Below are 27,964 nucleotides of genomic sequence, written 5' to 3'. Positions count from 1 at the left end.
CATTTAAATCTTGTCTCTCTTTACACAAAGCGCCTGCTCCTCAAGGCACCCCTATCTCTCCTCTGTTCATTTCTCACTTAACTTAGAGCTTTCTTTCGGCTCCCCTACCCCCAGCCCCTGAGTGACAGCTTGAAGGACCCTTGGCTCCTCCCCCTCTGCTGAAACCATGCTCCCAAATAATTGCATTACATACAACCTGCTGTGCCCACCTGCCCAGGACCGCTTGTACTCCAACAACTGGGGCGGCATGCTATCTCAGAGGCACGTCTGCTCTCACAGTCCTCTGCCCTGGAGACGGCTGCCGCACCACGCGACATTGCCCTGCTCCCCGGGCCACGCTTGGAGTGGCAGCACATGTGCCCTCCACATCCACCAGGCAGGACTTCCCCGCCCCCCCCCCCCCCCCCCCCGGTCCCATCGCTGGCAGCTTATTTATTTTCATTATTATTTTTCATTCCATGCACTAGTGAGGGAGGCCATTTGGGCTATAAGAATGCATTTGTGTTTGAAGTTCATCTGCCATCTTGACCACAAATATGAAAATTCTATAGAAGGCCTCTCTGTTAGTTCTAACCTCCTTAGTAGTTCTGTTAGTTCTCATTCATTTTATATATTGAGCTAACCCTTTAGCTAACCCTCAGCCATGTGTGTGCTGGAAGACCAGAAGATTAACACCCAGGGCTTGTCTTCAGCCCTTCCCCTGACCAAGGTGTCCCCGGTCCCTGCCTGGCTGTGCCTGGGATCCGCACCCCCACCTCTGCTCTCGGCAGCACCCTCCAGGCCCTGCAGGGCGGCCTCCACTCTTCGTACTTCCATTCTCTCTAAGTCTCCCGCAAGAATGTTGCTTTGCCAAACCTCCTTCCTATTGCCTCTGTTTTTAGCTTTTGCGTTCAGAGTAAAGCCAGCAGCGCCTTTTCTGTAGTCACTGCATGCAGATCCCAAATGGCAAACCATTGGCGTTTTGGAACCTTGGGCCTCTGCAGCCCTGGGCACAGCACCAGGTGGCAGGCTGGCATCCTTGTCCTAACTCTCGCAGAAGCAGGTTCCACACGTGTCTAGGAGCAGCCGCTGGGCCCTGAAGCCGGGGCCACCTGCTCTGTGAGTGACAAGGCCAGAGATGTCTTTCTCAGATATGGTGGCTTCTTTGTTTTGTCATTTTGAACCGGCTTTTTCCAGACACCTTCAATAGGAGGTAGTTTTGGGTTTAAATGAAGTCTTTCTTCTTTCTCACTTTTTTTCTTTTTCTTTTCAGGAGCCTGTGTATCCTGTGGTGTGGACTTGCTTTTTAACAATGAGGCTCTAACTACAGTCGGTGGCATGACAACTTAAAGCCATCTTGTGTTTTAACACTCCCTTGCCCTGGGTCAGCCTCTGCTTAGGAAACCAAGGAAATGGAAAATCTTTTTTATGTGTCCACAGGTCTTAGTTGAGGGTCTCACTCAAGGCAACGTGAGAAGAATGTTTGTGATGATAAAACTGAATAAAGTGAGAATGTCACCCTGCAAGGCCGTTCTATTGAAAAGGAAGGGAAAGGAGAATAGCCAAACGAATCTTTCCATTTTATTTCTCTGCAGATTCACCGAGGCCTGAGAAGAGGGAGACCAAGTGCCCCATCCCCGGGTGCGATGGCACAGGCCATGTGACAGGGCTCTACCCCCACCACCGCAGCCTTTCGGGGTGCCCCCACAAAGTGCGGGTTCCCCTCGAAAGTGAGTACTGCTTAGCCCTAAAGGAAGGAGCTGCCTTGTTGTACATCCCACAGCATCACAGTGTGGTCCTCTTTTCTCCTCTAATTTGGAATTAGGAATGGAAATATAAAGTTGTTAAACATTTCATCAAGATAATTTTCGTCTGGCCTGGTGTTTAAAACACAGTGTAGAGATAGAAAACGTGGGAACAGTCAGGCCAATAGGTCATGCGATGACTGATATTGAGAAGGTAATTTGTTACTCACAGTTCCCAAGAGGAGGGGGCAGGCCTCACCAGGCAGGGCCACCCCGGGAAGTCCCAGGGCCAGTTGGGGGGCAGAGTGAGGGCGGGGGTGTGTTGTGGGCAACAACTTTTATTGTGGTTTCCTGGGAAGGAACAGAGTGAGCAGGTTTAGGATTGGCTAGATCAGTGGTCGGCAAACTGTGGCTCGGCAAACCGCGGCTCGCCAGCCACATGCGGCTCTTTGGCCCCTTCAGTGTGGCTCTTCCACAAAATACCGGCTCTTCCACAAAATACCGGCTTCTGCACATGGACCACGAAGTTTCAGTCGCACTGTACGTGTGCGCCAGCACGTGTTATTTTGTGGAAAAGCCACCCTCAAGGGGCCAAAGAGCCACATGTGGCTCGTGAGCGGCCGTTTGCCGACCACGGGGCTAGATTAACTCCTTTCAGGGGCTCTGGCCCTGGGAGGTTGGGGCAGGTGAGAGGATTCTGTAATGCCAGAACCTGATGAAAGAGGCCGTTGGGTGAGGGCTCAGAAGGGGTTGGTTTGCCACTGAAAAGTGTTTACTGTGTCTAGGAATTAGGTAGCCCTGGGAGGGACAGGCTCCCCACGGTCAGCAAGGCCCCAGATACCAAAGCATCAAAGTACAGAAAGTGAAAGGCATGGCTGATCCGCTGTGTGACTGCACAGCCCTTTCTTACTTAGAGGCAGGGCTCCTTATGCCCACAAGGAGCGTTAGCCTCAGTGCATCACTGAAATGTGGGAAGTGCACCACTTCGCCAATGCCCGCTGGACCGCCTCTGCGCTTAGGGTCACGGAATGCCTGGGATGTTGCCCCAGGACAGCCTACAGCAGCTGGGGGCCCTGGGCAAGAGCAAACCTGAGTTGGTCTCTCCACCCACATGCCCACTGTGAACTAGGAAACTAAAGGAAAAGGAAGGGACTGCCTCCTAGGTTTTCAAGTATCTCTGTTACATCCTCTACTTTTTGAACCTACTCATTGAAACACCTCTTGGGTCATAAAAACCACAATGATGGGAATGCCTCAACATCACCTTTCTCAAAAGGGTTTTTTTTTTTTTTTTTGCAAATCACTGAAACTAATTAGCTCATCACTGCCCCACTGGATTAGCAGTTCCTCACACTGATTGCCTCAACCATACCCTTCCACCAATAACTGAATGGCAGTGAGGGTGAGGAGTGGGGGGTGATGGACAAAGAATCAAAATAATGTCTCTTGGGAAATAAGACCATATTCAGAACTTCACACTGTGGGGAAAAGATAGAAAGAACAACTATCTATACTAATAAAAGCCTAGGTGCCTCTCATGTGTGACGTCATCACAAGATGGCCACTACAAGATAGCTGCCACAAGATGGCCACATGCACAGCGGGGGTGGGGCCTGGTGGCCGCTCCGCACACTGAGACCTGGGGGTCCCATGGCTCTGTGCAGCATGGAGGAGGCCGGTCCCAGCATCTCCGCCGCCTCGCGCGGAGAAGGCAGGTCTCAGCAGAGGAGGAGGGTCGCGGCAGGGGAAGGCAATTGTGGACAATCGGGCCAGGAGAGGAGGGCAGTTGGGGGCCATCGGACTGGCAGGGGAGGGCAGTTGGGGGCCTTTGGGGCAGCAGGGGAGCAGTTAGGCATCAATCAGGCCAGCAGGGGGTAGTTAGGGGGCGATCAGGCTAGCAGGCAGAAGTGGTTAGGTGCAATCAGGCAGGCAGGCGGGAGAGCGATTAGGAGTCAGTGGTCCTGGATTGAGAGAGGGATGTCCGACTGTGGGATCGGGCCTAAACCGGCAGTCGGACATCCCCCGAGGGGTCCCAGATTGGAGAGGGTGCAGGCCGGGCTGAGGGAACTCTCTCCACATGCGTGAATTTCATGCACCGGGCCTCTCGTTTGATAAATAATGTTTTCCATTCACTCCAAGGAAAAGTATATATATATATATATATATATATAAAGAGCCATGGTCTGTAACATCCAAAACAACCGAAGGCTCAACCTAATGCCCAGGCTGCATGTGCAGCAGGCTCTGGTGGGTGGGGACTTGTGGTAGTGGGGCCAAGGCCGGGGGAGGGGGGACCGGCACTCACACTCATTCACAACATACACACACACAGACACACACAATGCCTACCAGCTCACAGTCTTTTCTCCCTTTCTTTCCCTCCCTCCCAGCTTGCTCTCAGAGTCTCTCTCAGAATGAGGCCCCAGGGAAGGCAGAGGATGGAGCTGCCCCCATTGGCCCTGCTCGCTCCCAGCTGGGAAAGAGGAAGAGAAAGGGAGGCAGGGAGGCCTGGAGGACTGCTAGAAAAACAAAGAGAGACAGAGACAGGGAGAGACTGGGATGGAAACAAAATAACAATATTAAAATATTTCCTCTAATTAATTCCCTTTTAATGTGCATGAATTTCATGGACTGGGCCATTAGTATAAATATAAAAGGAAGCATATAAGCTTTTCAGTTTAAGTTAAATATAAGCAGAACCATCTCATGTAAGTCTAGCGTTAACCATAATATGAAGTTTAGGAAACCTCAGACTTGCTGAATTTAATTGTTGAAGTCCTTCAGTGCCCATTTACTTCAACCCCAATAACTATGGGAGGGAGCAGTGTGGGTTATGTAACTGAATTCATTTGACTGCAAACTTGAGAAATCATCTTGTGCTTGTGTCATGTGCTTATCGTATATTATTTTTTCCTTTTATGTGACATTTTGTGCTTAGTTCTTGCCATGCATGAAAATGTGCTCAAGTGCCCCACCCCAGGATGCACAGGAAGAGGGCATGTGAACAGCAACCGGAACACCCACAGGAGGTAATGGTGATGAGTTGCTAATCTTTTACATTACAAGAAAGAAGTGAGAGACACTTCCCATCAAGAAAATAAGAAGCTAGCAATGTGTTATCCAAATCACTGCAGCAGTATCAGATACCTGACCACTTGAAGTAGATAAGAAGTATTCTTAACTTGTGCAGACTAAAAAAAAAAATGACCTCACTATTTACTCTCCTGGAAATGTTCTTTTAGCAGTCAATTATGCTAACACAAACGTTAAATTTGAAGACCAGGATTACACATTCATATAGTCATACAAGTAGAACATGTTATCTTTTGCTCTGAACCCATAGCTGTTTTGATATTGAAAAGAATCGCTTAGGAGTTATCTTGAACCCCATTCTAAAAGCATTAAAAAGGTACTCAAAGGGCTTCGATATGCTGTGGTTTTGAATATATATTAGGATGAAGCTAAATATTATTACACTTCATGGAGATTCATCTCATTGAGATCTCATCTACCTTAAAACACATATGTGCATTTATATACAAATGTATTGTGTATACGTAAATATTTTTTGGTGAAAATGCTTATTGTTTTATGTGTATTTTGTATTATGTATAGACTATGTAGTCTGGAGATACTATTTGATTCATAAGCATATTGCCAGAAACCTTCATATTCTATTTAAACTCAGATATCCAATGAAGTCGCTAACATTTCCCTAAAGATCCGAAGATAAATCATGGAGTTATCATGCTAACATCTATAGTTGGATACATTGCAATTGGAGTGAGCACTGTCCACTTAAAATATTATAGAAGTTTCAGGATAATTTAGTTATTTCTTCTTTAGGTAATACTTTGATTTTTAATATGAGTTTGTTAAACTCATAACCTCTGAGATGTGGTTGAGGGACATATGTTGACACTATAGTTTGCAAACCCCTTTACTGTGTTAAGTGAGCTATTAATGTGACTTAATAGTGTGTGCGAGGTATGTTGTGAGGTACCTGCCAAAGCAAATTATGTTATCTTTTCTTTTTTTTAACTCAAATCCTCACCTTTTTATTTTTGACAGTCTTTCGGGTTGTCCAATTGCTGCGGCTGAAAAATTGGCAATGTCTCAGGACAAAAGTCAGTTTGATTCTTCCCAAACTGGGCAGTGTTCTGACCAGGTTCACAGGTATGACCCTCCCAGGACACGCCTGGTACTGTATTCATGCCACACTCCTGCACAATGCGTCTGTCCCCTCTCGTGTGCTAGTTCACTGCAGCCAACATTCATTCTCAGCTACCAAAAGCTGCTGGCGAGGCTGGTCCAGTTGATCACACTGTCACTTAAATGAACTTCTAGACCCTCTAGAAGTTTCACTTGAAATTAATCCGTATGCAAAGGTAACATAATGTGGTTGAATCTAAAAGAACTAAAGTATATGATAACATATATTAATCAAAAATTGGCATCACTAAAGGCAACCCATTCCACTGGTCAGTTATGGTCTTCCTAATGATTGAATTAACCTTTCTCCCCAGAGAAAATGCCACCATAAATCACTCATATCACTCAAACTGCGTGGTGCTATATATTCACCTTCTCTTCCACATGTATATTTAACTTTTTTTAAAACAAAGATTTAATTGAGTAAGTTGATAACTATTAATAAAATATATCTAATTGGTCCTAGGTGCATCACAATCTCTCGTAGTTTAGAAGACAATATTTATACCTAAGTAGTAAACTATATATGTTGCCACTTAATGTGATGTTATACATTTAGTAATATAAAAATCATATATCTAAGAAAAGTCATTTCAAGATGAAAACAGATGATCAGATCTTCATTGTTACTGAGACACTAAAATGCAAAATAGATAGTAGGAATATTTTTTTGAGATTTGGCTTCTATTAATATGTGATCCTATAGATTTAATTAAAAGATTCAAAATAGGAATTCAAATCCCATGAGTGAAGAATATATGTCAAGCCCTAACAGGTTTGACTCAGCAGATAGAGCGTCAGCCTGCAGACTGAAGGGTCACGGGTTCGATTCTGGTCAAGGGCATGTACCTTGATTGCGGGTACATCCCCAGTAGGGGGTGTGCAGGCGGCAACTGATCAATGTTTCTTTCTCATTGATGTTTTTAACTCTCCATCTCTTTCCCTTCCTCTCTGTGGAAAATCAATAAAATATATTAAAAAAAGAATATATGTCAAATGAAGTACATGAATTACTGAATAACTAGCAATTTAATATTTTATAATATGCTTCTTAGTATTACTGTATTCTCTAGTTTTCCCCTAAGTAGGTTATTTATTAAATATAGACATAACATTAAGTTTTAATTTGCTTATTTTTTAAAAAATAAATATTGTTTTAGACTGGAACACATGCAACATTAGGAGTATAAACCAAGTTATATACACAATAGCAAGATTAATTCATCACTCAAAATATTTTTATAGCCGAAACCGGTTTGGCTCAGTGGATAGAGCGTCGGCCTTCGGACTGAAAGGTCCCAGGTTCGATTCCGGTCAAGGGCATGTACCTGGGTTGCAGGCATATCCCCAGTAGGAGATGTGCAGGAGGCAGCTGATCGATGTTTCTCTCTCATCGATGTTTCTAACTCTCTATCTCTCTCCCTTCCTCTCTGTAAAAAAATCAATAAAATATATTTTAAAAAAAAAAATATTTTTATATTTCAGCAAAAAAGTTTTTTTTACCAAATCCAGGAAATATCACCAAAACTTTGACATTCTGATGAGTCAGGCATGTTTTGGTAGGAGATTATATATATATATATATATATATATATATATATATATATCCCCTCCAGAAATGTCTACACACTTTGAATGATTATAAAGTAAGTGTTTATTAACATACAGGTCATTTTCAAGATTTAAAAGAATCTACAGAAATGAATAATTTTTTTTGGTCAACACCTGTTTTCAAACTGATGACTGTTCTGGTCCAAGCACTGCTGATAATGCAAAGCACTGGAATTACAAGCATCAAGAGTCATTTCCTTCAGGTTTTGTGCACCCTCAATTTGTCAGCTGTTGCCAGTTTTGTACTGTAAACTTTATCTTTTATGTATCCCATAAAAAAGTCTAGTAGATAAATTTTCTTTGTTCAAAGCTTAGTCTGGCTTCGCCTATTATTTCAAATCAGTTGAACCTGAAAAAGAGTGAAAATTAAGTGAGTTACCAGTTGTTAAAGTATATACATGTTTTTTGGGACACCTTGTATATCTATCTATCTCTATCTATCTATCTATCTATCTATCTATTCTGAAAGGTATATTTGTTTAAATTCTTTTACCATTAGACCATAGCACAACAATATTTGTGTTTTCATTGACTGGAACCGGTACTCCATAAATAGGATGCCCTTGTTTAATCCAAATACAATAATTCTAAAGGAATAGTTAACTCACATTTAGCTTAGATCGGGATAATTTTGTTGAAAACTGTGATAGCTGTGATAACACAGTAATTTAGATTCCTATTGAAATGATGGCAATTTAATAGCTACAATATTGAAATACTATTTAAACTATTACGTAAATTAGCAAAAACATTCAGACTGCAGTTAGCAAGAACGGTGAAAAGCCTGAAAAGAAACTCACAATCCAGGAATCCGATCCGTTTCCTGGTGCCTTGGCTGCCCTTTTGGGTGCCAGGCTCCTGCCAGTTCTGCCGAGCCCGGCAGGGAGGCCAGCATCGCTTCTCCTGATCGGAATCTAACGGCTTTTCCTCACTAGTTATGTTACTTGGCACTGCTAATTTGATGAACAGTCCTCGCAAGCAGAATGTGCACACCTTGTCAGTGCCCTACTAATAGTTACACAGCACTTTTCTCTAAGGAGCTCAAAGTGCTAACATCCATCGAATCCTTGCTCCTCGTGGCATCTGCATCGGATGAATGGGAGACTGTACATCTTTCCTTTACGGATGGGAGACTCAGACACACAGAATGAAGCCTCCCCTTAGCCCCCCCGAGCCCAAAGCGCCTCCCTATCTCTTACTCCGGGTGCAGGGCTGTGACCACAGGCCTTTCCCGCAGTGCAGCGCCGCTAAGGGTACCCTCAGGCCTCTGATCTGCTTTAATTCTGAGGCTGGTGTGTTCACCAAGAGTCTCACCATATTTCTTTCAAACTCTTCAGGACAAGCTTGGTGAAGCAAATAGAATTCAATTTCCGATCACAAGCCATCGCCTCCCCCAGAGCCACGGTGTCAAAAGAACAAGAGAAATTTGGAAAAGTACCGTTTGATTATGCCAGCTTCGATGCACAGGTTTTTGGTAAACGACCCCTAATACAAACAGGTCAAGGACAAAAAAATGCACCGTTTCCTGAATGTAAGCTTTGAATTCTAATGCTTATTCCAAAAAGTGTATATTGTGTATGTGTGTGTTTGTGGGGGGTGGGGGGGTGCACTTAAATATGCTACTCACTGCTGGGAGAAGAGAAAATATATTGTACATCGAAATAACAGAAACAACGATAAGTTGATGAGTGTTGCTGATTTTATATGAAGTTACACTGAATGTGGTGATTAATGAATGAATTAATTATTCTAAAAATGTGGTACTATTATTGAGTCTGAATACAATTTTCTAAAGAAGTATTTAGTTCACATTAGGCTGAGATTGGGATTAATATATTGAAAATGGTAATAGCTATTATAAGAGAGTAAATTTGACGGAGAGTGGAATTTTGAAAATTTAATAGGTAAAATATTGAAATACTACTTAAAACATTACTTAATTAGCAAAAGTGTTCAGACTGAAAGTAGGAGAAAAAGTGAAAAGACTAAGAAGGAACACAATTTACTGGGAAAAAACGTGTGTGGCTATGGAGATATTTACTCACAAATTTAAGAATTTATATAGAAACATTGAAAATGTGTTAATACTCTAATGCTAACACATCCACATGGAAGATGTGTTCATAACTCAACGATGCTCTAACATATAAAGCTTGATGGTTTTCCTAACACATTATTTTTCAAGTTGTTTAGAGTCTTTTGAGTATTTTAATGAAAAGGAGAGAAAGTGACATTGGCAATAAAGCCAGGAATGATTTTTTCATTATAGTAACTTAATCATAAGGGAAGAAGCAAACTAATTCCCCACTTTGAGTCCTCCATAGACCACGAAGTATATACGACATTCCACAATTCTGTGAAATCCTTTGATCTCACACCTCTTCACCAAGACTGAGTGCTCCTACCACACAGAACCTTTGCTTCATTCTGGGATATTGATCTCCTCTTTCAAAGGTCTAGGATGCTTTATGAAACCCAACAGTATAAAACCAGGCCTGAAATGAGTCTGCTATCAATGAGAAGGAGCTTATACTCCAAATATGCTTTGTCTAGTCTTTCCAAAAATAGGTCCCAGACACCATAAATAAGCACTGAAAACCTGTTAGATTAAGGAAAAAATATCACACACACATGTGCGCACACACATGCACAGAGTATGTTTTGTATCTATCTATACAATGTTATATATAGTTTCATTAAAAATATGCAAAACACACACACGTGCATATCTGTTTAATTCTGGTAAAGCTAGTTAATAAGAGCTATCTGTATACTCACATAATATCAACATTGGTTTAAAAATGTGAAATATTCAGTGATATTTTCATATTTTTATGTAGGGATAACATTTGATAAGTTTTCAAATTTTGTTTTATAAAAATAATGATAAAGCATTTAAAATAACCAATATTGACAGCAAAATGAATAACTAACTGCTTTAATATAATCCCCCATTATCTTGGGTGTGTCTCCTGTAATCTTGAGTGATGTTTACAAACACCCAGTGAAGAGAAATATGCATAATCCTCTCTCTCAGCAATGCCTTGGTACCCACAACAGAAGCATACAACAGAAACTCCGCCGTGATATCTAAGTTGCCTTTCTGTTTACCTTGAGGACATTTTCTCTGTCCGTTGCTCATCGTGTGCTGCCTGAATATGCAAAATGCCAGCTCATTAAAGACTCTGCCATCTAGTTAGTTCCATCTAGTTGGAGGAAGAACAGCTTCTACTGGTTTAAGTACAAAACAAACCTGGGTATCAAATAAACAGAAATGCAATTCCATATCTAAATATAACTTGTTATTGTGAAAGCAAATATTGAAAGGATATATATTTTCTCTTCTGGAATGACTGTTTACACAGTTTACAGATGTGTAAGCCTTAACCCTCTGTAGGCCCTGATGTGTTTTAGCTAGAGTGGTTTTTAATATACAATCTTTGCCCCAAATGCTGCCAGTGCACCTGCCCCATAACATTAGCTGTGGAGTTTTGCTATAAGATGTATAAATACAAAAAATATTAAGAGAATAGGCATCTTTTTTCTCCAGCATTCACACCATCTGTGAACTTCTGTGATAACCAATCTGAGTAACCTTCCTTGAATGTACCAGTGCATAATGGATCGTGTTTTAATTCACTCTTCACATATTTTAAAGCAAGAAGTTATATCTTTAAAACAAATCTGTTTAATGACCGGCACCACGTACATGCAATTGCTAATCAAATCTCTTTTCAGCAGCGAAGCATTTTTCAAATCCAGGGAAATTTCCTAATGGACTGCCTGGTGCAGGCGCCCACACACAGAGCCCTTGCCGTGCCAGCTCTTACAGCTACGGTCAGTGCAGCGAAGACACCCACATAGCAGCAGCTGCTGCCATCCTGAACCTTTCCACCCGCTGCAGGGAGGCTGCAGACATCCTCTCCAACAAACCACAGAGCCTGCATGCCAAGGTAGGCCAGTCCAAGAGCCTGGAGGGGGGGCCGGCGACTGAACCCTGAGAGTAAACTGCCTTTCATGTTCCTAACCACGTGCACTGCCCTGCCGCTCCCACCCCTAAAGCACATCCCCTCCTTGTCTGAAGAAGAGGGTCAGGGGCCACAGTGACAGGGATGAGCTTGGCTGGTTCCAGGAGGCGTGAAAGAGGGGCTGTTCTGGAAGGTGGTGCTCCCAAGTTGGGGGCGACGTAAGCTATAGAGACTGGTTGGGGAGATGTGTAGCTTTCAAAGTTATGTTTTTTTGTTTGGTTGTTTGTTTGAGGAGTTTGGCACACAAGAAAAGAGGGCTGCCATTAAAATCAGTCTGAACAAGGGAAGCTTTTTGCTGTCTGCGAATCAAAGAGGGTAGGAACTGTATGATTCAACAGTGACTCGTAAAACCTTCGCAAAACTGACTCAGGGCATTTTGTAATTGCATGTGATCGCTAGCCCAGGGCGCTGTAACTCTCAAAGGACATGTAGTAAAACCCAGACACATTAAATCCACAAGAGATAGTTCAGGGGGACTTGAGGGCTTAGGGCAGGGGTGGGGAACGTCCGGCACGCAGGCCATTTAAGGCCCGTGAAATCATTTGGTCTGGACTTGGCAAGGCATTAGGGGTGAGCTAATTAAATGCTTAACCAAATATAGATGGCTAATTTTTAAGTTAATAATTTTTATCACCCTTGAATGATGTTATACATATCCAAATAGCCCTTGGTAGGGAAAAGGTTCCCCACCCCTGGATTAGGGCATCCAAATCCAAAATCTAATTCTAGCAGGTGCATGAAGATGCCACATTTCTGAAGCCTCAGAAGTTAATTCTGTTTCTCTAATGACCTCGCCTTTCTAACCAGCAACGAGAAGTCCACATGCGTGTTTCTGACACCTCGATGACAACAAGAAACAGAGGCCCTGTGTCCTGCCTTTTGAGAAGGAGGGGTTGATGGGCTGCGAGTCACAGTGATCCTCCCCAGAGGGAGGGCAGGACTGAGCCTGCCATCAGCCTCAGCGGGAGCCAGCAAGTCCTACCTACACAAAGGGCTCCCTTAAAATAAACCAGTTTCTACCCAGATGGCAGAAGGCAACCGAAATAGAGTGTGGGCTTATTTGGAGAAGAGATTTTACTCCTGCTTTCAGTGAAAGAGCCTTGGGTTAAACGCTAACCCCAAGATTCAGGCGATCAAAGGATATTGGTCTCGTTGCCAATTAAGCGCAGCCCCATCCCCAGTGTGGTCAGCTGCTCACCTGTGCCTGCCAGGCCTTCAGGAGAGTGGGAACGCGGCGCTATGGAGCATTTGACAGAAGAATCGGAATTAGCTTCTGGACAAATCTGAGCCAAGTAAACCCCAGGAAGAGTTGGTGGCCAAGAATCACTCAAAAACAATTTTTAAACAAATGAGATTCTTAAACAAAGAAAAATACATCCTCTAAAAATATAAGGAAAATACCAACTTATCCAAATTCAAAGGACACCAAGTCAGAGATTATTTACTTAAATAAATGATCTAGGGTACTTCAAAATGCAACTTTTGTTATTTTAAAATTTATTTTTAAATCTGACTATTTTTTTCCTTTTTCAATATGCAGGTAGTTGGAGAAATACTGAACTATTGTTCTTCTTAGTGCTTTATTATTTCTTTGTATAGGCTGTTCTATGAAAATAAAGGGCCAATATCATAATGATTAGTGCTGCTAAATCACTTGAGTAGAAGATTCTAGGTCGAATGCTTTACATGTGCACATGCAGATATATTTTTGTTTCTCAGAATTCTGACTTTAACCTTAATTAATACACTCCTGTGTTCTATTAATTGATGCAGCCAAACAATGAATCAAACAAAGATGACTAAAATCTGAGAGCATTTTCCCTTATCAATATATGTTTTCTTTTTAAAACACATTTTTTTTCTGGTCAGAAAAGTGACTGTTAAATTGGTTTATTTCAAAAATGCAAATGACCGACTTCCTGTGTATGTTCCTCTGCTCCTACTGGGCGCGCTCTGAGTGCCAGTGTCCCCTGTGGAGCAGATGCTCCTGCCCAGGGGACAGGAGCTCACTGCTGGTCTCAGCCTCCCAGTTGCCAGCCCAGTCTTCACGGCAGAAGCCAAATCCGCGACGTGATGATGAAGACAGAAGAGACGGGAAGGGCAGAGATAGACTTTTAGAAGGAGTCTGCTATTCTGGAAGCTTTCTAAACCATTCCCCCATGAAAGTGACCTCATTTGGCACAGTGGTCGTTAAAACAGGCTAAAGATGGCCCCTCCAAAGTGTCACTTGGTAAGGAATCCTTCCCCCAGGCACACATTTGCACACAACTGTAGCAATTGGTAGAATTTGGTCCTTGTCAGATCCTGTTTTCTGAATAAAGAAGAGAACCTCATAAATTCCTAAAACCACAAAACATAATTTTTGTAGCAAAAAATAAAATGGGGGGGGGGTGAGGGGGAGAGAGAGAGAGAGAGAGAGAGAGAGAGAGAGAGAGAGAGAGAAAGCCAAAGTAATTAACCCTGAAAATGGCCTCTGACACAGTGCCCATTGTGGGCCATGTGTATCGTCAGCATTGCACTTTGCTCTGTGCCTTTTGCTTAACGTTGGATGAACAATCATTCCCTCCACGTAGAGGACTAGGCTGACTCTCTTTCCACTAGCTTTGTTTTTCCCCCCATGGCAGGCTGTGAGCATGTTTATGTCGGATGGGAAACAGCCATAGATCTCTTGAGTTCCCTATTCGGAACCAAGGATGCGGACATAGGAAGTTTCCCCTTATTCTTGACTTCTACAGCCAAGCATTTTTGATGTACTAGAGCAGCGGTTCTCAACCTGTGGGTCGCGACCCCTTTGGGGGTCGAATGACCCTTTCACAGGGGTCGCCAGAGACCATCGGAAAACATATATAATTACATATTGTTTTTGTGATTAATCACTATGCTTTAATTATGTTCAATTTGTAACAATGAAAATACATCCTGCATATCAGATATTTACATGACGATTCATAACAGTAGCAAAATTACAGTTATGAAGTAGCAACAAAAATAATTTTATGGTTGGGGGTCACCACAACATGAGGAACTGTATTAAAGGGCCGCGGCATGAGGAAGGTTGAGAACCGCTGTATTAGAGAGACATTTTGGCAGATGGACTCTTAACTGTATGGACCAAAGGTGTTGAAGTGCTGGACTGCTCAGGCCCAAGTTAGATCCCATCACAGGCCCTGCCTTCCATAAGCTTTACAGACCCAGTAGGCACAGTGGTTGTCCCAGGCAGAGGGCTAGGTTTTCAGCGGCCATGGTCCTCGTGTCCAGGTGCGGATGGGTGGCTTTGCAGAGAATTTGATCAGAACTTGGGCAGGAGCTGATTTCTTATTTTCCTTCTGCCTCCATCCAGTCCTTTCTTTTACGTCAGCAGCTTCTCTGAAGTCACTGAAAGCGCCCAATGAGAGAACAAAATTATAGGTCACAACCTTCTTAACAGGCACAACCTTCTTAACATCAAGCCTAAGGACAGGAACCTTGACATTGTCTTCCTATTCACCTGTTGAGGTGAATACAGAGTTTGTTTTTCATGCTATTGGCAAGCTCTCAACCGATTCCAAGTTGAGTAGGAGATCTGAATTCTTGATTTGCAACATCCCTACTCTAGTGGAAGATAGGAGCAGAGGCTGTTTTCAGAGTGGCAGGAGAGCTTTGAGTTCTTAACACTAAAAGCAATGAAGATTGGGCGTTATGGATATTCTAAAACACTCTTCTCTTTCTGAAGTTCCTCAGCCCCGAGCAGCTCTCTACCCAACACTGGAACACTGTCTTCATCAGCCCTTCCCAACACTGCTCTGAGGATATCAGTACTAACACCCCTGCCCAAACTCAAGTCCATTGCATCTGAAGATAACTTTTAAAGGGATTATTCATTAAAATACAACCTGGCGTGAATGCAACACATCCACCCTGCCAAAAATTACCCATATATGTTTTAAGTATCTCTTTGAAGAGTCAAGTCAAGAGAAAAAAATAGTATCAGTACTTAGTGGATAGCATAACCGTTAGAGGTAATTTTGTGTGAGGTCTGAGCCCTCTTTTGATTCTAGTGCTTACATTTGTTCTAAGATTTATGTAATGTCCTCTATTTTAATTTGGAATTTATATGAGTTTGTAAAGCATACACGGACCACAGCCTCAGACACTCTCCCTTTCGTCTGGTGACTGTTGCTACTGATACTAGCGGAGAATTCAGTCCAATGGGCAGCAGGCATGGGGTGAGCATCCCGGGCGTGTGGAGTTTGCTGAGTGCTTTCCTCCTGCCCTGTAACAGCCTGTGCCAGCACGTGTCAGAGACACTCCCCATTTTCCTTCCTCCCTCCCACCCTCACCAGCAGAGGTAGGAACACGCTTCACAGTCTATCTTTATCCCGGTCGCTGCTGCTTGCCAAGCGTTCTGTTGTTTGTTTTGGTGTCTCCCCCACCTGTTTAGACAAAGTGGCATATGCACAGTGTGCCTTAAAAGAAAACAAAAAATTGACACTTGCTTGAAATGTTTAAAGTTCAAAGTCTGTTTTGTGCTTGAACAAGGCCGAGAAACAACATGATATCACATCGCCATTCTTGCTGCCTGATATCAGAAATAGCCTGGCAGCTCTCAGGGTGGTTAGAATCGGAAAGCGGCCTTTTCAGTAACTTTACACCATGCACTGTGTGTGAAATGCTATAAGGGACTCGGGTCAAGGATTCCAAGGAACCAGTTAATACACGTGTAGGGAAAATAGATATTTAATAACTGGCACTGTACCTCTGTGCACAGTAGCATAGAAACATGTCTCTTTTGGTATTCAAAAACCCAAATTATTATTATTACTAGAGGCCCAGTGCACGAATTTGTGCATGGTTGGGATCTAGCTGGCCTGCCCTGATCAAAGCTGATTGGGCCAGGCCGGCAGGAAGGAGGGGTGGGAGGTGCCGATTGGGGGCAGGGCCAGCCAGGAGGAGGGGCCGTGGGCGGTTGGCTGGTCGGCCCTGCCCCCTGGTTGAACTCCCGGTTGAATTCCCAGTCAAACTCCCGGTTGAGGGGACAATTGCATATTAGCCTTTTATTATATAGGATTAGTTGTCATTCATTGAATACCTATTATGTACCAGGCACTATAAGCTAGCACTTTGCCTACATCAATCCTGTTTAATCTTTCTAGAAATTCCATACAGCAGATATTATCTCATTTTGCCGATGAAACAGCAGTGGTGCAGAGATATTAAGTAATTTTCTCCTAGTGGCACAGCCATGAATGTTGGAGCTGCCATTTGAACTCACACCTGTTCCACGTCTCATCTTTTTAGAGAGCTTGTCATTGTGTGGTATTCAGACTGCTGGCCCACCAACAATTTCCACTGACTATGATTCCAAGTCCCAGACAAAGATTTTTGGGGAATTCCATTTTAATTTCATACATTTTTCAGACAAAGACTTGGGGGAAATATCATTTTAATTTTATATGCTATGGCAGACACTTATTTTTCCTCTGAATTCCACCATTCTATTTATATTGAGTACATTTCACTAGTTTATACTCTTAATTTAGGAGTTTTAGTACTCAAATACTATTTAGTAAGAATTAGATATTTATTTTTCCCCTTTATTTTTAATAATCTGCCTGCTTTGAAAGCAGATTTCAGATAGCTTCCAATCATGAAAAGATACTCCCAAACACCCTGAAGCTAGCGTGAAAGAATACAAGAGATGAAAATGAGGGAGGGGCTAACACCCCAGAAACCTAGGCTGAGGGACACTTCATTTTGCCCGCCCGTTTAGCCAAGTCAGAAAGGAAAAGGTGATGGGAGACCTACCTTGTATTAAGAGAAAATTTTACCAAATATGGAAAACAATGGCTTATCCTACCAATATTTTGAATATTAATAGTTTTTATAATCAGAACATTTAAAGTAAAAATTATGATTTTGCTCCTTTAACTGCATCATCATCATTAATGTATGAAAACATTTTTAATTGTTGAAACAATGCACTATTTTCATGTGCCTGGAAAATATTGGAGGGAATAGCCACAAGTCCATCCTCTAAATAGAAGGACCATACTTTATGCAGTTTTCTTTTTTGTTCCTCTGGAGACAAATTTCTATTTATTTTTTTCCTACTTGTAAGCAGAGTAGAAATGCCAGGCTGTTTCCTGCTTTTGGTGGTAGGTGATATGTCTTTTCCATGCTACAAAGTCCTCATAATTATTATTTTACAGGTTGCATAATGTGTCATTAAATAGATGTAGCATAATTTCAGTAATCATTTCTCTGTTGGTGTACAACTGAGACACTTCTTATTTTATAGTGGAGATAACAATTACAATGAATAATTATTTCAATTTTCAGTTTAATAATTTATAACATTTATTAAATCACCTTTTACTACGAATTTCTTATACACATAAAACAAGCTCTTCGGAGTCAGGAACAATGTATTTTTTCAATTTTCTTTTCCCCCAAATATAGTAGCTTGAAAATATTAAATGCTTTATCAGCAATTCAATGAAAAAATAAGTGAATCGTAGGTAACATCTTTAACTTGAAAGTGGCTGAAATGGATAAGATGGTGTTTGACATGCTCCCAAATTGGAAAGTACATGAGTAGTGACAGACTTATGCCTACCCTCAAGAAAACTTAAAATTTAAAGTTAAACTAAAGATCCCAAGGAGCACTTTGAGCAATGAGAATATTAGAAGTCTGGGGTGGGGCTCCATTAGCAGCGGAAGGGCTATTTTCTCCTCCTGCAGCCGCCCGCCCCCCTCAAACTCCTCCCCACTTTCATCCTGCCATTTGGAGTTTCAGACTGGAGAGAAGTGATGTCCATAGACACAGCTCTGAATAAAACCCCGTGCAGTGAACGTGTGATCCACCCATCGACGGGCAGAAAGGGACCCTTCCCTGGGACTGTGTGTAATTGTGGAATGCATCTGTGCGCTCACTTAAAGCCCATCTGTACCCTGGTGCCCAAACGTGCTCTCTCCCAGGCAAGTCAGGTGCTCAGAGCAGCCGGCTGGAGCCTGGGCTGCGGGAAAGTGCCTCTTTTAAACATTAGGAGTGATTTTTTTTTTTCCAATCAGCACACGATTACTCAAGATGTATACTCATAGCAACTGTATTTTTGAAAAATGTACTATTTGGAACCTTTTCCCCCCCTGTGAAAATTAAAATACATATTAGCGTTGCCTTGGGATAATTGATATTTTTCAGTGAGCTCAAATCTGCACTATTTGTGGGTTTTGTACTATAAAACTCTGCAGCCCAGGCACATGGCTCCCTTTCCCTAAGCCATCTGTCACAGAGGTCTGGAATTTTATGTGAATGTTGGTTGTGCAGTCTTAACCCAAGTTTTTTTTTTTTTAATGAAAAAGTGCCAGCAACTATGACATTTAGCACTTTACATTGGTTATTAAACTTGATTACTATAGATCTGTTTTATTGCTGTAGTTACATAGCAGCTCTGAAGCCAATAATTGCCTTGATATGCTCATGACAGAATGCATTGTTATATCATGGAGACAGCACATGGCACTGATATGGTTAATATCTTGGGTTTTTGTAACTAAGGTCTATTAATGCTGGTAGAAAAGTGTATTTGATGTTATACAGATGGCATAAGATGTTGTGGTTACTAAGTTATTATCCCGGATAAGCTGTACTGTCAAATTCAGGGCTTAAAACTATCACAGGAGATTAAACTATTTACTGAAAAGGACAGAAAGATATGGCCAAAGCATCTTAGTACAAACATATTAGAAGTGTATTTACCTCCCACAAATACAATGAAGCATTATCTGTCTCATAGCCCGAGAGCCTAAAGATAGGAACTTTACAGGTAGAACAAACAGACAGAAGAGGTGATTTTAAAATATATTTTTATTGATTTCAGAGAGGAAGGGAGAGGGAGAGAGAGATAAGAACATCTACGATGAAAGAGAATCATTGATGGGCTGCCTCCTACAGGCCCCCCCACTGGGGACAGAGCCCACCACCCGGGTGTGTGCCCTGACCCGGAATCAGCCGTGACCTCCTGGTTCATAGATCAGCGCTCAACCACTGAGCCAGGCGGCCGGGCTTCATTTTCTAAATCAGGGGCAAGCAGTGAGCCCAGCTACTGTGTGTGGCCCACACCTGAGTGGCAGCTGTCGGGGAGGTGGAGGCAGTGAAAATGGGGAGTTCGAGTCAATCCCCGGGGAGGTAACTGGCTACCACACACGTCAGGGATCCTGCTCACATATTCAAGGACGCCTCCTGCTTTGCCAGCCTGAAGGACAAAGAGTAGAGAAGTCGTTCAAAAGTTAAACGTGAATTGACGGATGATGGCGAGAACGCCAGAAAGAGACTCATTTGACCCACTTAGGAACATGACAAGCGTGTTTTTCCCAGCATCTGGCAGTGCTCCCGACTTATGATGCCGTGAAAAGCCCGCCTGTGCAGGCACCTTGCAGAATATGCAGACACACGGGCACGTGGGCCTCAAAAACAAAACAAGAAAACCTTAGCCAAAGGTGTCCCCACAAGAAATGCTGTGAGGAGGGCAGTTTTAAGTCTTTTACTAAGTGTCACCTTTCTTCTGAAGATTTTACTGTAGAACTTAAACCGTGAGCGGCCATCCTGGCAGCTGCTACCCAAAGGCCCCGAGTGAATCATGGTTTGCACATCTGCCTCCCCCAAGTTGCCTCCCCACAATTTAACAAAGCTTTTCCGGTTCAAGTAACCCAGGGTAAAATGTTACTTTCATGTCAATCTAGCATTCCAATAAGAATTCTCTTCCGGCCTGGTTATTTTTCCACTTTTCTCATGTTAGGTTAATATTGTGATGTGGGGGTTGGAGGGAGGAATACTGTTGTACCTTTTTATAAAGGCAAGTATTAATGCTTTCAATGATGGATTGCGAGTGAGAATTCTGCAAACTAGGAAAGAAGATTTAAAGCTAAACTTTAAAAAACACCTGACTGGTTTAGCCAATACATTTAGTATTTGGAACCTCTTATTTCTATTAGCCTTACTTTGTTTAAACCCAGAAACATGAAAGCTCACTAATGGGGCTGCTCTGAAAAGTCTGCCTAAGAATCGAACATTAACCAAAGCAAATCAGAAAGCGAGGTTTAGCATCAGATATACTTACATAAAAGCTTGCATTTGAAATGATCCCTTTAAAGCCCCATGTGGCTCAGCTATAACAGCAAACTGCTTAAATGTGGTGTTTTTCTGTTTCCTATGTGTACCAGGGAGCCGAGATAGAAGTGGATGAAAATGGCACATTGGACTTGAGCATGAAAAAAAATCGACCCCCGGACAAAGCGGCACCCCTAACTTCCTCGAACACGACTATTCCCACTCCTTCCTCTTCCCCATTCAAAACAAGCAGCATTTTGGTCAATGCAGCGTTCTACCAGGCTCTGTGTGTCCAAGAGGGCTGGGATGCTCCTATCAACTATAGCAAAGCTCATGGGAAGACAGAGGAGGAGAAAGAGGTATTGCTTCAGTATGTCCATAAGTTTAAGATTGAAGGGCATGATGGAAGGGTAGTATTGGCTTTTTTTTCTCCTAAATTATTTTTCACAGTCCTGTTTAGATGATACATCATTCTGTGCCTTGTTTTAGATTTTGGTAGAGTGTTAACTTAGAATTTCAGAGGAAATTTATAAATAAATCCAACTTTTCCTGTTACTTGCCTAAAATAATATTAAATTTTTTTGTTTTGTTAATCATCACATGAGGATATTTTCCCATTGATTTTGAGAGAGTGGAAGGGCGAGGGAGAGACACACAGAGAGAAACATCCATTTGAGAGAGACGCATCGATTGGTTGCCTCCCACATTGGGGATGGAGCCTGCAACCAGGTATGTGCCCTTGACCAAATTCGAACCTGAGACCCTTCAGTCCACAGGCCAATGCTCTATCCACAGAGTCAAACCAGCTAGGGCTATTGTTGTGAATTTTATCTCCATTATGGCTACAATTGTGTGAACTGGGTGAGAGATTATATTACCTATGTATGCCTTCAGATACAGCCGCCTGTATTATGAGTTCTTTCTGAGCCAGAAAATAGAAGATGAAACCAATTCAGGGACAAATAGGAATCGTGTCAAATGTATTTCCTTGGTTTCGTAAAGGAACTGTGTTAGCAACACTATGTGCAGTCCGCCTTGCAGAGTCACCCAACTCCAGATGGAAAATGTTCAGAAAAAAGTTACGTTGTTGCTGACATGTACTATGTACTTAAACCAATGACTGAATGTGCCCTGAACACATAGAGACATTTTTTTCCTTGTCGTTAGTCCCTAAATAATATAGTATCACCACTATGTCCATTGCACTTATATTGTGTAAGGTATGATAAGTAATCTAGAGATGATTTGAAGTATACAGGAGGGTGTGTGTAGGTTACATGCAAATACCTCAAGTGTCCATGGATTTTGGTATTTGAGGGGGTCCTGAAGACCCCAAGGAACAGCTGTATGGAGTCATTGGGCCACATGCTGGGTGACTGAGTTGTCTCAATCCCAAAGTCAAGAAGATGCATTCACGTACTTGGTTATCTTAGAGGCGCTTTTACGCCTGCAAGCCAGATGTCGTGATTGTGCAAGAGTTCCTGTAGCCTTCATCTCCCTAGTCTGAGCCACCTGGCTTGGCCTAATTAGCATGACTTAGTGTTGTTCAAAAGAATTCATGGCCGGACCCCTCTGTGGTTTAGACTCTATATCACTGCAAATGTGACCCTAATTGTTACAGTAAGCGATTCTCGTTTGCTTGTTTGTCGGGAAAGTTATAGATACTTGCGTTTACATGTTTAAAGAACTGAAGTAGCCATTCTCTTTGGAAGTGTGCATCACCTTTTCCAGGTTTTTGAAGTCCAGAGACTTTAGGGGAAGAGTGATTTCATTTTAGCATATGCTTGAACATCTCAGTGCATAAGTCAACATAAACAGTAGTGATCTCAGATGGGGTTGTTTGCAATCCCTCTCTACCCTCTCTCCTCCTCTCCCTCCCTCCCTCCTGTTTCTCCCTCTCTCCTTCCCTCTCTCCCTGCCTCCCTCCCTCCCTCTCTCCTTCTCTCCTCTCCCTCCCTCCCTCTCTCCTTCTCTCCCTTCCTCCCTGAAGCACATGTTCACTGGCAGTATTATCTCTATGTCTAAGGTAGGCCCAGTACCATTCTCCCACCACATGTGCTCAATGTAGCTGGAGGACTGACATAACAAATCCCGCTGATAAATGGAGCAGGAGCAGGCACACAAAGTAGAAAGGAAAGGCCAACCTTATGTGTCATGGCTGGGGATGGGTTCCTGGGAGTCCCGAGGACCCAAGGCACGCTCTGTGTCACCAGCACACACACCATCCCGGGAGTGGAGAGGGAAATTGATACAGCAGCTGCTTCCTATGAGATTCTGTCATGCTGGACGTAGTCACTTTATTATGCCTGGCTTTTAAAAACGTATCTAGAATGTTGAGGGATGGTCTTAGTTCATCTATCCTAATTGTATTTTAGAAGAACAGTTTCTTAAAATAATATATATTTGACTTTACTAAATATAAAACCGGCACATACAAAGTATAAAAAGCTGGTTTACCGTAAGCGATGACCACAAACTGACAAACATGTGTTCCTTCCTCCCACCACATTCCACCCAACCCCTACCCCACCACTTCAGGCTCCTGTCTATTTTTATAACCCAGAAATCTGCTGAAATTCATATTAACGGATCAAGCATAGTCATGATGAGATCAAGATTGTTGATTCAATCCTACCTCATACAGGCCAGCTTTAGAAAATGGGGGGGGGGGGGGGCTCCAATTCTCCAGTCTTCTGAGTCTCCAGCCAGTCAATTGCTGATGGGATTGTGGCCTATCCCCCCACGCCACTAATGGGAATCCTAGTCCACGTTATAAGATCTGTTGCTGGGGGTTCAGTAAAAGTCGTATGTCACATGAAGGACAGTGCTTTGCAAAGTCAGCATAACTGCGTTCTAATTCTTGGATGAATCCTGCTAGGATAAAGCCCACCATGTGTGCAAGTGTCTCAAGGCCATGTGCAGGGGGGACTCAGGCTTTCTGGCCTCATCGTTGTGACCGTGCTGTAATGGGCCATGGTTAGTGTTCGCCGGACATCCTTCTATTCCTACAGAGTCAGACAAACGGATCCAGTCCTGAGTTAATGAAGCACATGTCAGACAAGTGGGCTCTCACGTCCATTTAGGGTCTTGTGTTGGACATTGGTTATAATTCTGTGCCCTCCGCAACAATGCCAACACTGTACCTTTAATATGCTGAGAAATTCCTCCCATTTGGGGGTCTAATTAGTGCCTAAGGGACCTCGTTGGCTACACTTTTATCACTCAGCCAGAGAGTGAGATCTTATAACAAATAGTTTATGTTTACTTTCCAAGCTCATTTTTTTGCATAATTCCCCCAAAATATGGATTCACCTTGGCAGCTTTTATAATTCAATAGAAATATGTTCTTACCAAATGCTTATAAATACTAGTATATGTGGGCATGTTTTATCTCCTGGCAAATTCATGGGGAAAAATGGATTTGTTTAGATTCTTGCTCTTTTCGAATGGCGTGCTTACTCCGGGCCTGATAGTACGGATTTTTACTTCTACAGTTTGCAACCTAAATAATCTAAAGTCTGGAATTTAGAAAGCATGTGGAGATTCAATGTCATTAAGAAGAACAAAAAGGGCCCTGACCGGTTTGGCTCAGTGGATAGAGCGTCCACCTGCGAACTGAAAGGTCCCAGGTTCAATTCCGGTCAAGGGCATGGACCTTGGTTGCGGGCACATCCCCAGTGGGGGGTGTGCAGGAGGCAGCTTGTCGATGTTTCTCTCTCATCGATGTTTCTAACACTTTATCCCTCTCCCTTCCTCTCTGTGAAATATCAATAAAATTTATATATATAAAAAAGAAGAACAAAAAGGGATTTGAAGATGCTAAGTGAGTTCTTAGAGTCAAAGTGCTTGCCTAGGTTTGAGTTGACAAAACAGGTTTTAAGCTTAATGCTTATCACTGCAGTTATCTGACGTGGGTGACCCAGTGCTTGGGGGAGCTACAGCCAGTGGGGACGGGCAGGAGAGAGAGTGCTCTGGATCACCTCAGCCCCCAGCACACGCTCTCACCTTTTGTTCTTTGTTCCCTCACCTGTGACAAGGTAATCAACTAATAGGGAGTATTGTTCACATCCTGTTCTGAAGCTTGAAAATGAGAAGTGAGATACTTCATAGGCATTATTTTGAAAAAGTAGATTGCATTCAATGTCCTCCTTGGGAAGGTACCAGAGGGATACCATGTTCAGTAAAAATAAAGGGATCTTTATCCTGAGATCTGTATACTGAGAAGCAGGATTATTATCAATGTTTTTAGAGGAGAAAATTGAAGCTCAAGGAGGGAAAGGTGTTGATCCTTGGTCATGCAGAAATTAAGTAATGGGCTGGGCTTCCCTAACGTGAAGAAAAGGGAGAAGAGAGAAAATAGAAACAAAAGAAAAAAAATACACCAAAAAAAAAAAAAAATGGAGACAACTAGGGAATATTGAAAAAAAATAGAAAGGAAAGAAAAAAGAGAATAACGAAGAAAAAGTATGTGGCAAGGTTGGTGGAGGCAACCGTGGTCTACAGTGCTTCTCAGAATAGCAGGATCCAGAACTATAGGATGTGACCACACAAGTTACAGGGACTGGTCCAAGCTTGTCATTTTCAGTGAGCTTCACTGGCATGGCTGCACACGGCCCGGTGATATACTGAAGACTACCTTGTGGTCTGTTCCTGCTCCCGTACCCCCATCCCTCCTGTTGCCACCTCCATCACCTCCCCACCCCCACCTCACATGACACGCATACATCTACACACAGGCAACCAGAAATTGAGCGATTATTTCTAATTCATTGTTATCTAGCTCATATGCACAACAGTTGCTTAATTTTGGTGGCAATTTTCAGAAAATATTGTCTGTCTCTCTCAGTGAAATAGCCTGTCCAGATGCCCCCTAAAAAATTCCTGAATCTGGAAAAAACTCAAAATATCTCAGAAGGAAAGTGCTGAGAAATAACTACGGCTGTCAGTTTCATTCAACTGTCAGTTCTCCAACGATTTCAGGGCTTAAAATGTTAAAAGTGCCAGATGCTATTATCTGTTATTCATGTTACCATTATGTTCTGGTCTTTACTAAAATCCATATAAACGTCCATCTGTACATTAAAGGAATCTCGTTGCATCCAGGTCCTCTCTAAACACACACATATATGCCATGTTCTTTCTTACATAGCCATAGTATAAAAATATTAACTTCAAAATATTCATTAAAAAATATTATTTTATTTAATGATATTTTATATATAAAAAAATTCTTATATATTCTTATAACTTATTTTTTTTTTACTTAGTCCTGTTTAGGAATTTATCCAATATAAAATGCTTCTGTAACAAATGAAGAATTTTCTTAGTGATGGCCATCTGTATTTGAATATCTATGTTCTCTGCAAGTGTTTTAAGGCCAATATGCTGAGCAAAGAAAATGAAGAAAACAATTATTTTATAATGAAACTAGAGGCCCAGTGCACGAGATTCGTGCATGTGGGGGGAGGGTCCCTTGGCCCGGCCTGCATCCTCTTGCAGCCCAGGAGCCCTTGGGGGATGTCCGACTGACGGCTTAGGCCAGTCCCCCTGGAGAGCGGGCCTAAGCCATCAGTTGGACATCCTTAGCGCTGCTGTGGAGGTGGGAGAGGCTCCCACCACCACCGCTGCTCTCACCAGCCATGAGCCCAGCTTCTGGCTGAATGGTGCTCCTCTGTGAGAATGCACTGACCACCAGGGGCAGCTCCTGTGTTGAGCATCTGCCCCCTGGTGGTCAGTGTGCGTCATAGCGACTGGTCGTTCCACCATTCGGTTGATTTGCATATTAGCTTTTTATTATGTAGGATTGCATACATAAGAGTCCAGTTTTTAACAGAAGTTACAAAATATTTAAAAAAGGTCATACCCAATAAAATTGTCTATTAAAGCATTACCACATATTACTATACCAAATGAAATATCATATATTCTGCAAGCATTATTTTGTATGCATTTTAGTCAAACAACTTAAACTTTCATAACTGGTCATTTCTTTCAAAGGCCCCTATTTCCTTGCTTTCTATAATGCACAGATTGAGCAGTTGAACAACGAATAACCTTTACATGTTCATCTATAACTGTTCATACCTTCTTAGAGATTCTTTGTTCTTTATCATAAAAAAAATAATAAGATGGCTTTTTAGTTTATGCCACTTTTGTGAACTTCACTATTTACACAGAAAAACAAAGACTGTTCTACATTGAGACTTAATACTGAACTTAACATTTGTATCTGCTTTCCAAAAGCCAAGACATTTATAAATTATAGTAGAAAATACTAGCGAGGCTGAATCCAGATAACACTAAATGGAGTGGATGGTGGTATTATTAGGCTTTACATCTTATAATTAGGACTTGCTTCACTTTAGGCACCCACATTATAAAACTTGAAAAGTATACTAATAAGCATCATTCATCTATTTTGCTTCCAAAGCAGCCAGTAAAATAGCACTTCTCTTTGTATCTGAGTAGGCAAGTGTTATCAAGTACCTATTTCTCTTTCATTTTCAAGGGTTTATTATTCTCTGCTGCTATTTTCAAACATTTATCAATAGAATAAGATGGGCCCTGATGGGTTTGGCTCAGTGGATAGAGCATCGGCCTGTGGACTGAAGGGTCCCGGCTTCAAGTCCAGTCAGAGCACATGCCCAGGTTGCGGGCTCGATCCCCAGTGTGGGGTGTGCTGGAGGCAGCCGATCAGTGAGTCTCTCTCATCATTGATGTTTCTCTCTCTCTCTCTCTCTCTCTCTCTCTCTCTCTCTCTTTCATTCTCTGAAATCAATAAAAATATATTAAAAATAAAATAAAATGGAACACTTAACACTATAAATAATATATAGAAAAATTATATCAACACAGGTTTTATTAATTTAATCTGATGATAATATAACTTGAGATAGTTTACCAATGTATTTACACTATATGGTCTTGTGTAAAATAATTGATTGAATTGTTATCTAAGTAATTAATGAAAGAAATTGCATTTGCCTTTATAACTGAGATCAAGGTTTAGTATTTTTTCTTTAGTTGGAAATATTCAGGTATTTTGCTTTTCCGTTGCTTTTTAATGTGGACTACAGTTATTAGAATTGTATTTTACCGTTGCATTTTATATCCACTTGATTTAAATGAGATTTACCTAAAAATTTTAAATTGCTTTATCACCTTACTTAGATCAGTACTTTTGAGAATTAAAATACAGTTTTCTGTATTACTTCATATGAATTTAATATTAAATCCAGAAAATATTTACCAGATATAAACTAAATGATGAACTAATCATGTGACTGAAGAAAAGGATCATT

The 27,964-nt window shown here is 42.1% G+C and overlaps 1 protein-coding gene across 2 annotated transcripts in view; it reads left to right on the top strand.

The window, feature by feature from the left end:
• The window catches only part of ST18 (ST18 C2H2C-type zinc finger transcription factor), a 62,231-nt gene that overhangs the window by 9,321 nt on the left and 24,946 nt on the right, over positions 1–27,964 (top strand). The window contains exons 3-8 of one of the 2 annotated variants that reach the window (XM_036338747.1): positions 1,575–1,709; positions 4,663–4,753; positions 5,796–5,900; positions 8,885–9,078; positions 11,289–11,500; positions 20,777–21,022. In XM_036338747.1, the coding sequence (XP_036194640.1) occupies positions 1,575–1,709; positions 4,663–4,753; positions 5,796–5,900; positions 8,885–9,078; positions 11,289–11,500; positions 20,777–21,022 (983 nt within the window). The remainder of the gene's footprint in view (positions 1–1,574; positions 1,710–4,662; positions 4,754–5,795; positions 5,901–8,884; positions 9,079–11,288; positions 11,501–20,776; positions 21,023–27,964) is intronic. The other variant, XM_036338746.1, reaches the window with a different exon arrangement.

This window comes from Myotis myotis, unplaced genomic scaffold (genome assembly GCF_014108235.1).
Source record: "Myotis myotis isolate mMyoMyo1 unplaced genomic scaffold, mMyoMyo1.p scaffold_m19_p_16, whole genome shotgun sequence".
NCBI classification, from domain to species: Eukaryota; Metazoa; Chordata; class Mammalia; order Chiroptera; family Vespertilionidae; genus Myotis; species Myotis myotis.
The sequence above is the reverse complement of the archived record's forward strand: the minus strand, read 5'-3'. Positions and strand labels throughout refer to the sequence as shown.